The 10,738-nt window shown below is 47.0% G+C and overlaps 1 protein-coding gene across 1 annotated transcript in view; it reads right to left on the reverse strand.

The window, feature by feature from the left end:
• nup214 (nucleoporin 214) overlaps positions 1–10,183 on the reverse strand; it is a 69,098-nt gene extending 58,915 nt beyond the window's left edge. The window contains exons 1-10 of the mRNA XM_035391661.1: positions 9,960–10,183; positions 9,347–9,542; positions 8,734–8,885; positions 7,122–7,320; positions 6,638–6,708; positions 5,676–5,739; positions 4,832–4,935; positions 3,591–3,697; positions 2,207–2,273; positions 722–848 (exon numbers count right to left, since the gene is read on the reverse strand). Of these exons, the coding sequence (XP_035247552.1) occupies positions 722–848; positions 2,207–2,273; positions 3,591–3,697; positions 4,832–4,935; positions 5,676–5,739; positions 6,638–6,708; positions 7,122–7,320; positions 8,734–8,885; positions 9,347–9,542; positions 9,960–10,001 (1,129 nt within the window). The 5' untranslated portion in view covers positions 10,002–10,183. The remainder of the gene's footprint in view (positions 1–721; positions 849–2,206; positions 2,274–3,590; positions 3,698–4,831; positions 4,936–5,675; positions 5,740–6,637; positions 6,709–7,121; positions 7,321–8,733; positions 8,886–9,346; positions 9,543–9,959) is intronic.
• Positions 10,184–10,738: the final 555 nt, after the last annotated feature.

The following is a 10,738-nucleotide window of genomic DNA, read 5'->3' on the forward strand; positions in this document are numbered from 1 at the left end:
GTGACCCCTGCTGGTCGGTCGCGGGACTGCAGGTCCCCCTGTTGAGCCGCACACAAAGACGGGAAGCAGTGACTGATGTCACACGTTTCAGAGGGCAGCGGAAGCCGCGTCGACGCAGGAGATAAATCCGACTGGACAATCCAAATCGGGGGAGAACCGAGGAAAAATAATTTTTAGTAAAATAAGAAAAATAAAAACAGCAACCGCCTATGCAGCAGAGTATCGTCAACAGCGTGGAACTAAAACGTCCGCCGGGAAGAGAGCAGCTGCTCGGCTGCTTGTGCACAGAGAGGAACCGGCTTCGACCCGTTCGCGTGACTAAGCGAGGCGAGTCCCGCGTGTCTGAATCGCGTGGTCATGTGACATGGGCCACGCCCGTCAGCGCGGGGGGAACGTGGTTCGGGGAAATCCCGGGCGTTGGCACGAATTCCGTCAGCTGAGCTCTCACTGTGAAATCCCAGAACGCAATCGCACTCAATTTACCGAGGGGCCAACTTAAAAATGGAATAAGGCATTTCAATAATCAAAAAGCGTTCAAAAAAAAACTGTTTATAAAGAGCTTGAAAGTCAAAGGCGAGTAAAGACATGAACGGATTATGGCGCCCCCTGCTGGAATGGGTCGAGGCGACGGCTCTCGTCAAACCGTCGGAGTGCACGGCAGTTTCGGGTTCTGAGCGGCCAGGGCAGTCGGGGGGTTGGGTGGGGTTGGGGGCGCACTCACAGATGTAGATCTCCTCCTGGCAGGTGAAGTCCACAGCGACCCCTAGTGGCAGCGTGTCGTCGTTGTTCAAGGTGACGGGCAGTTCCGCCCGGCTGGCGTCCTCCAGGATCCACAGTTCCCAGTTCGTCTGAAGGACAAACGCACAAACATCACACGACATTAGCATTTTACCGAAGGCGAGTCAGCCTCACGGCAACAAGGTCGTGGGTTCGAATCCCGGCCGGGGCCTTTCTGTGTGGAGCCTGCATGTTCTCCCCGTGTCCGCGTGGGTTTCCTCCGGGTACTCCGGTTTCCTCCCACAGTCCAAAGACATGCTGTAGGCTAATTGGAGACTCTAATTTCCCATAGGTAGGAGTGTGTGAGTGAATGCTGAGTGTGCACAGCAATGGACTGGTGAACTGTCCAGGATGTGTTCCTGCCTCTTGCCCCAATGCATGCTGGGATAGGCTCCTGCATGTTGTGTTAGTAGAACGAAGGGGCAAAAATGGAAATTAGCAAAAGGTTAATTCGGCACAGAAGTTAGGAAGAATTTTTCCCACACAGAGAGTAGTCACTGCGTGGAATAGCTTGCCAGGTCATGTAGTAGAGGCAGAAATTCTGGGGGCTTTCAAGACCAAGCTTGATACGGTGCTGGATACTGAAAATGGCATTGAGCATTGCTGGGCTGAATGGCTTGTTCGTCATTATGTTATGCTATGCTATGCTATGTTATGCTATTCTGTCATGCTATGCTATGTTATGTTATTATGCTATTCTGTCATGCTATGTTATGTTACGCTATTATGCTATGTTATGCTATTCTGTCATGCTATGTTATGTTACGCTATTATGCTATGTTATGCTATTCTGTCATGCTATGTTATGTTACGCTATTATGCTATGTTAAGCTGTGTTATATTATGCTATGTTATGCTATGTTACGCTGTTATGCTGTGTTATGTTATGCTACGCTGCTATGCTGTGTTCTGCCATACTATGTTATGCCATATTTTATGCTGTTATCTTTGTAACCTGCAGCAGATCAGTCTCTTCTGCTTATGAAACATTTCGGGTCGAACCTTGCTGCAGGTTACAAACTATGGTCCTCCCAGTCAGTACAGGACACTCAGGACTGAAGGCCTAAAGACAAGGGGTAAGCTATCGCACACTCGCTCCAGGTCCCCTCTTCTCTAGCGCACATTCTCGCTCGCTCGCGTTTCTGAACCTACACACACAACCTCATCACAGGGAGGCTTCAGAACCGACGGGTCCAAACCTAGGTAAAGCATTACTGTTGACTTAAAGCATAATGGAGTCTGCAAGTGTTCATTCCGAATCGACATTTGAGTCAGTGCCTTATGCCCTTAGTGAGTATTTATTTTCTCAGTGTTATTACGTTACCAAAGTCTAAAAACCAGACCCCCCCCCCCCCCCCCCCCCCCCGACCCCCCCCGCCCCCCCCCGCCCCCGGTAAGAACAGAAACGGTCTCTGTGCGGTCGAGTCACCTTGTCCTCCTGCTTGGCGATGATGCTGACCTCAATAGAAGCCGCGGAAGCCGCTAGAACAAGGTCCCTGGGAAGCGAAAACAAAACGAGGGTAAAAATAAAGCACACGGGCTGGGTCAGAGAGCTGCTACAGGGGCACGGGATCTTAAGCACACCGAAATGCAAACACAAAAACAAAAGCTAGTCAACAGTTTGTTGAAAAGCCAACCCTCGCACTGGGACAAGTTAATCAGGTTTCCTCGGGAAACAGAAAGCTGATTTCACTCGCTGAACAGTAGCTCGGGTTGCTGTTTGCAGAAAATATACACAGTCAGTGTTTTGTGTGACAGGTGGGTCCTTTTTTATCCCCCGAAAAGACACGCATCGCTATAATTCACACCGCTAGTAAATATTTTCAATGATGTCCAACAGGACAGAAGAGGAACGCAAACCCTACATCTGCATTAACATGCTAATTATCTAGGAAATGGGTTTCGCTGCTCATTTTAACTCCAGCAATTTGAGGGAACTGTGTTTTGGACTCCAATGGCTTGTTTTTTAACGGGGGATATAAAAATGAGGAAAACGGGTGGCAGAGCAGCAAATGGTTAGGGAACTGAGCTTGAAACTAAAAGGTGCAGTAAACAGCAGGACGGGTGCAGTAAACAGTGGGACGGGTGCAGTAAACAGTGGGACGGGTGCAGTAAACAGTGGGACGGGTGCAGTAAATAGCGGGACGGGTGTAGTAAATAGCAGGACGGTTGCAGTAAACAGCAGGACGGGTGCAGTAAACAGAGGGACGGGTGCAGTAAATAGCAGGACGGGTGTAGTAAATAGCAGGACGGGTGCAGTAAACAGTGGGACGGGTGCAGTAAACAGCGGGACGGGTGCAGTAAATAGCAGGACGGGTGTAGTAAATAGCAGGACGGGTGTAGTAAATAGCGAGACGGTTGCAGTAAACAACAGGACGGGTGTAGTAAATAGCGAGACGGTTGCAGTAAACGGGGCGGGTGCAGTAAATAGCGGGACGGGTGTAGTAAATAGCGGGACGGGTGCAGTAAACAGCGGGACGGGTGTAGTAAATAGCGGGGCGGGTGTAGTAAATAGCAGGACGGGTGTAGTAAACAGCAGGACGGGTGTAGTAAACAGTGGGACGGGTGCAGTAAATAGCAGGACGGGGGCAGTAAATAGTGTGACGGGTGCAGTAAACAGTGGGACGGGTGCAGTAAATAGCGGGACGGGTGCAGTAAATAGCGGGACGGGTGCAGTAAATAGCAGGACGGGTGTAGTAAACAGTGGGACGGGTGCAGTAAATAGCAGGACGGGTGTAGTAAATAGTGGGACGGGTGCAGTAAATAGCGAGACGGGTGCAGTAAACAGCGGGACAGGTGCAGTAAAAGCTCACCAGTCTTCTATGTGAGTGAGGAAGTAGTGGAGCTGTCTCTCGATGTTGTTGCCGTACACGGGGTCATTAAAGTTCAGGAACATCTCGGGCCGCTTCTCGTCCTTCTTCTGCAGCGGAGAAAAGCCGACGATAAAGCCGGGTTCGATCGCTCTTCGTTACATCACATTACATTCATCAGGCAGACGCTTTTATCCAAAGCGACGTACAATAAGTGCATACCGAAGGTCATTGGAACAACTACAAAACACAGATCCAATAAGGTACATACAATACAAGTAATACAGTTATTTGTAGCCATGAACACATTAAGTCCAGTTCACGTAGAAAACATTACTCTGACCTAATCTATGCAAAGTCAAATGTGGAGGCAGACAAGCTCCAACATCAAAATAATGATACAAGGTACAATAAGTGCTGGATGGAGGTATGTGTAGCATGAAAGTGGCACAGGAGGTACATGTGTAGCATGAAAGAGGGCGATTTAAGTGATAAAAATGATCCCAGATTGGGAGTGCCCCGCAGAGCGGTGGTAGCTAGTTAGTCCAGGTATAGTCTGAAGAGACGAGTCTTCAGACCAGGGTGGAAGGGTGGAAGATGGGTGGTTCGTAGAGGAACAGGGAGCTCGTTCCACCACTGGGGAGCTAGGGTGGAGCAGCTCCGTGGTAGGGGGCTTCTCCACCCTAGCTCTCCACTCTTCTGCTCACTCTTCTGCTCACAGTAAAACCCCTGGTGTTAGACAATGGCACTCAATCATTAGCACAGCTAATATAGGGGTGTTTACAGAGGAGGGCTACAATGGGGGGGGAGGGGGGGGTGGCACAAAAGGACAGAAAAGGTAATATGGGGCAACACGTCCTCTTAGCGTTTACTCACCAGCAAAATAATGAGTGTTACCCAGCTAGGTGCTGATGGGATTTGGCTAGCGAGATTTCTAGCTGGTCAATGTTATCAATAATTAGCAAGCTGGTTTGTTCTTTGCATCTGTCACTATAGCCATGAGTGTTGGCTTGTAGCCTAGCTACCCGCCTATATAAATCTAGCAGGCAGCTAACATGGCCAACTAGCTGTCTGTTAGCTCATTTTAGCTTGTTAAGTAAACATAGGAGCTAGCAGAGTGTCAGGTCGTTTTCAAAATGTCACCCTAAATTCTATGCCCGGTTGGGACCCCAACTTGGGCTGCCTGCAAAGGAGCAAGGGATTATGGGTGATACCGGAGTGATGCTGGGCTGCTGGGTACTCACAGGAAGTGACACCACCACCAGTTCAGGGGGCGTTTCTGGGGAGCCGTCGCCTGCCGCGTAGACAACGGCGAAGGCAAAGGTACTGAGCCACAACACGTCCAGCACTGGGGGGGAGACAGAGGGGGGGGGGGGAGAGAGACTAAATAGTGGTATTACACACAATATCATCAGTGTTCATTATTAATACTGATATGTTCATAAATTGTTTTTTACGAACTAAGTATCTTTTAACCTGGGTATGTGTGTGTGTATGTATGTGTTTATCTATACTATCATACAAGTATGGGGGGGGGTTGTTACTTTTTTTTCTGGTTGTAGGGGTCAGTGTCATATTGTATGTCCCATTGCTTTTGCAACACAAGTTTACTTGGCATGCAAATGAGGCACATTGGAATTTGAGAGAGAGAAAGAGGGAGAGAGAGCATGCAAGAGTGAGAGTGAGAGGCAGTTGTGTGAACGCCAGAGTGAATAAAAGGCCAAATATCAACAGACGAGGGTTCATTACGGATTCATAGCCCGCTCACCCCATTAACGAACCAAATTATCCAAATTACCAAATTATTAAAAGTGCGACCAAAATGGTTAGCAAAAGTCACAAAGGGCTTGAAATTGCCAAATTCAAAGAGAAAAGAAGTGCAGAGCTCTACTTCTACTTAATACGGGAAGAACACTAATGCACAGAAAAGAAATCTAAATCTAAAAAAAGTGAACCGTTTTCTTTAGGTCTTCTTTGTTCAACACATCATTATCCAAAACATGCATAAACCTATTCCCCATACTGGCCACATCTGGGGCAGCAGACAGAAAGACAGAAGAAGAGACAGACAGAGAGGCAGCCGTTTACCTTTGACGGAGTTGTCGGAGGTGTAGAACGGAGGGCAGGGAATGACTTTCTTTTCCTGCAGGGCCTGCAGACGATGAGAGTGGAACAGAGACAAAACGACAAATGACCAAAAATCCAAAACTCACCGTGACCGCGATCTGACCCTTAAAACACCGCCTTTATACTTCAAATGTCCAATGTAGGACACATCTTTACACCATGAGAAATTATAAATACTAAGCCTATTAGAAATATAAACAGCATGTGGATAAACACACAATATTTGTTTATTTCTGTCTTTCTTTATGTATTAACATGTAACGCTAAGTGTGTGTTAAATAATATTCAGTGTGTTACTGTAGGTATCAGACAAAAACATAGTGTGTTAAATAATATTCAGTGTGTTACTGTAGGTATCAGACAAAAACATAGTGTGTTAAATAATATTCAGTGTGTTACTGTAGGTATCAGACAAATACATAAAGAGTGTGTTAAATAACAAATGACATTCAGGTCTGGTGTTCATGGTTACTCTAGGTATTGGTCTGGTGTTGAAGGTTACTGTGGGTACTGGTCTGGTGTTGAAGGTTAGAGGAGGTACTGGTCTGGTGTTGATGGTTACTGTGGGTACTGGTCTGGTGTTGATGGTTACTGTGGGTACTGGTCTGGTGTTGATGGTTACTGTGGGTACTGGTCTGGTGTTGAAGGTTAGTGTAGATACTGGTCTGGTGTTGAAGGTTAGTGTACTGGTCTGGTGTTGAAGGTTAGTGTGGGTACTGGTCTGGTGTTGATGGTTACTGTGGGTACTGGTCTGGTGTTGATGGTTACTGTGGGTACTGGTCTGGTGTTGAAGGTTAGTGTGGGTACTGGTCTGGTGTTGATGGTTACTGTGGGTACTGGTCTGGTGTTGAAGGTTTGTGTAGGTACTGGTCTGGTGTTGATGGTTATGGTAGGTACTGGTGTTGGTGATGGTGCAGACTTACAGGAGTATATTGGATGACGGTGGCATTCTGCTTTCCTGCAGCAACCTGTTTACCCTTTGGACTCCAGCACACTATTCCAAAAAGAAAAAAAAACAGACATCAATTATTATATTAAGAGTTTTTCCCCAATTCATTTTTCATTTCATTCCACCATCATTAAAATATTTACATGGAAATCGTATCAAGTAGACATTGAGGTGGGAGGAGTCAGGGACCCACCACCCAGTGCCTGCCCATAGTGGGAGGAGTCAGAGAGAGGGGTGGGGACCCACCACCCAGGGCCCGTCCACAGTGGGAGGAGTCAGGGAGAGGGGTGGGGATCCACCACCCACGGCCCGTCCACAGTGGGAGGAGTCAGGCAGAGGGGTGGGGACCCACCACCCAGGGCCCGTCCACAGTGGGAGGAGTCAGGCAGAGGGGTGGGGACCCACCACCCAGGGCCCGCCCACAGTGGGAGGAGTCATGCAGAGGGGCGGAGACTCACCGCAGGTTATCCCCGCAGACGCAGGCAGCTGGGCCTGCACGGTGGCGCTGTCCGTCACCTCCAGCACCAGCATGCTGCCGTCAGACAGGCAGGCGGCCAGGACGGAGGCCTGCCCCGGGTTCCACTTCAGGTCCTGCACCGCTGCGCCCGCGTCCTGGGACAGCCAGAGCGACGCGAAGGGCCGCTTCTCCTGCCGGGCCTGAACATGCACACACACACACACCGCCTCAGCTTTAATCAGAGCAGGGAAAGACCTACACACACTCACTGAACCCCAACCCTAAACACACACACACTCACCTAACCCCAACCCAAACCCTAAACACACACACACACACACTTACCTAACCCAAACCCTAAACACACACACACACACACACTTACCTAACCCTAACCCCAACTCTAAACACACACACACACATACTTACCTAACCCTAACCCCAACCCTAAACACAAGCATGTACACACAGTAACGCACATACACACACACACACACTCCTAACCCTAACCCCAACCCTAACCCTAAACACAAGCACGTACACACAGTAATGCACATACACACACACACACTCCTAACCCTAACCCCAACCCTAAACACAAGCACGTACACACAGTAATGCACATACACACACACACACACTCCTAACCCTAACCCCAACCCTAAACACAAGCACGTACACACAGTAATGCACATACACACACACACACACACACACTCCTAACCCTAACCCCAACCCTAAACACAAGCACGTACACACAGTCATGCACCCTCCCACAAGTGAAAAGCCAATTTCAGGTTTATGTTTTTTTTTTTTTTTTTTTTAATTCAACTCCTACAAAGGGGGCTGAACAAGCCATTAACCAACCACCCTGGGTGCGTCCTGTTACTTTTCTCCCCTCATCCCCTTTCCTCCACTTGTCTCCAACCCGAAAGTATGCGGAAGAAAGGAGAGAACGAGGGGGCGTGAAGAACTCTGGGACAGCTCATCTGCTTCTCCATGACCAAAGTCGATGTTGACTACTGACGAAATGGTCCTATCATATGCATTATTTGGTTGCCGAGCGCACAAACAGCCCCAGAGCCAATCACAGATCTTACACACGGTCAGCCCATTTAAAGCTGCGAGACGGCTTAGAAGTGTCAAGTACATGCAGCTGCACGTAGCCTACGGTATACTGGCATGTACCTGACACTGCGGTTCGCGTAGAGACATCAATTCATTTGTCATCAGCAACATTAGATCAAAGTAAACATCTCAGACCATACAAACATAACTGTCTGTAATTCCAGAATATATCCAGCTGTATAAATGTATGCAGTGTAAATGCTGTGTGAAAAATGTTGTGTAAGTCGCTCTGGATAAGAACATCTGCCAAATGCCTGTAATGTATTAGAGGAAAGGAAGATACATTTTTAGAGTATTGGGACACACCCCCAATTTGTGAAGCACTAGTTGCAAACTAAAATATCTAAACACACACTACACATAATACACACTGTTCACTCACAGTACACCTGTATGTGTGCGCTATGTACTATCATCCACATTGCGTCCACTGTTTATCACAGCAGAGAAGCTAACCAACTTGCACAGCTGGCGGACACGCCCACCTTGTTGAGGAAGGTGCGTATGTCGAAGAAGGCCAGCAGGAGGCGCTCATCGCGGGACGTCCCGCAGACGGACAGCGTGAGGTCATCGCAGCTCAGGGCCAGGTGGTGTATGGGCAGGTCCACGGAAACGCTCAGGGACTTCACACCCTCCACTGGGCCACACACACACACACACACACACAGTCACCCCAGGTAAGATTTGGGGTCCACCACAGGTACCATATGTGGGACATTTTCAGAAAAGTATACAGCTAAATTTTCTATTACGTATAATGTGTGTGTGTGTGTGTCTCACGTGTGTACAACTCATATACTACATGAATGATGATTTATCAGAAGTTATTTAGCAAGACAGACAGCATGGCATAGACCACAGTATATTATCTTAGGTGGCAAAATTACTGTAGTACATTTATGCCCATATTTCTTTTTGTACAATTACTTTGGCTTTGAGCACGCTGTGCGTGTATTATTTGTCTAACGTGAGTCTCACTGGGCTCAAGCGTTGTGGCAAAGTTTAAATGAATGCATCACGTTTTGGGAAAAAAAACTTAATCAGGACGGGAAAGAGAAAGCACTTCTATTCGTCAACCATCATCCAAGCAGACGTCACCTATTTCGTCGTTGGGGCCTTCAATCTTGTTAGCGGCTATGATATCACGGGTGTGAAACACCCTTAGCGTGGTGTCCTGTCCCACGAAAGTCAGTCCGAACTTGTTGGAGATGGCCAGCAAACTGGACCTCTCCTTCGGCAGATCATCGGGAGAGTCAAATACGCGGATCTTCTTCATCTGTCGAAACTGAAAGTCCTGAAAGACATCCATGTAGTTAGATAGCTGTCATTTTCCCCAAAACACAAAATTCACAGTAGCAAACCTGAAGTCGCGTAAAGAGGCAATTGCCACTAAAGTAAACAACGATGTACAGCCAAATAACCTACATTAAATTGTAACATTAGCTTGCCAGCTCTCGGTAACACAAATGACCATACCGGTATTCCAGGTCTCATGTGTAGTAAGTTAGCTATTTATCAAGACAGCTTTCAAGCAGCGTTGTGCAAACATGGAAAACAATGTTATGAAAAGTAGATGTCAGATCTCAAGAGGATTATAGCGTCAATAAGATGTAATGTTTGTCCTCTGTAGAATGCTTGATAGCTAATAAAATCTAGCGTGCTACGCAGAACATTTTGGTGCAGTTGTTGCATATTAATTTAGCTAAGTTACCTTCATTTCCCTTTCGGGAATGGCATCGGGATCGTCGCTCATTTTGAAGGAGAGCAGCCTTTAACGTGCAGAAGATACGATTTTTATATGAGTTATAAAGGCAGCAGCAATTTATATATGGCACAACTGGCTCACAAACACACTCCAAGAGTCCTCATGATAGCTACTGAAATCAGCTACCGCGCTATAAGTTGCGAGAGGGAAATTACCGAATGACGCACTTGCGTCCTTCGGCAGGAAATGACGCAGGGTTCCCTGGCAGGCAAGATGAATCAAAATCCGATCAGCAAACACTAACGCAAAACGAATGCACATAGGTAATCAGATTGATTACCTAATATTTAAAAACAAATATTAAATGTAAAAAATTCAAATAACGCCAAATCTAAAAATAAATAAAATAAAAACCTTATTTCACGAACGTTAGGTTGAATTATCAATTTCTGCTACTCCGAAGTGTAGCATATAGTCATTTGTCACTCAATACGGGTAACAATTTTCGACGCATGCTTCACAACACAAATAGGAATAAGGCCCATACAACTAATGCACAAGGCAACTGGAGGCTTAACGAAATAATCGAATCAATCCAAACCATTATCCAATCACACTGTGATATTTTATTATTGCTTAATTTCAGCAAGAGGTCTCAAAACTGTGCAGCAAATTATATTACAGCTGTGCAGACCTATGATGAATTTTCAGGTGAGAGAGAGAGCTCTTTCAGGTACAAATAGTGTGATAAGTCACCCCTCTCCATCTTGTGGCTTCATAAATCA

This window comes from Anguilla anguilla, chromosome 14 (genome assembly GCF_013347855.1).
Source record: "Anguilla anguilla isolate fAngAng1 chromosome 14, fAngAng1.pri, whole genome shotgun sequence".
Classification (NCBI taxonomy): Eukaryota; Metazoa; Chordata; class Actinopteri; order Anguilliformes; family Anguillidae; genus Anguilla; species Anguilla anguilla.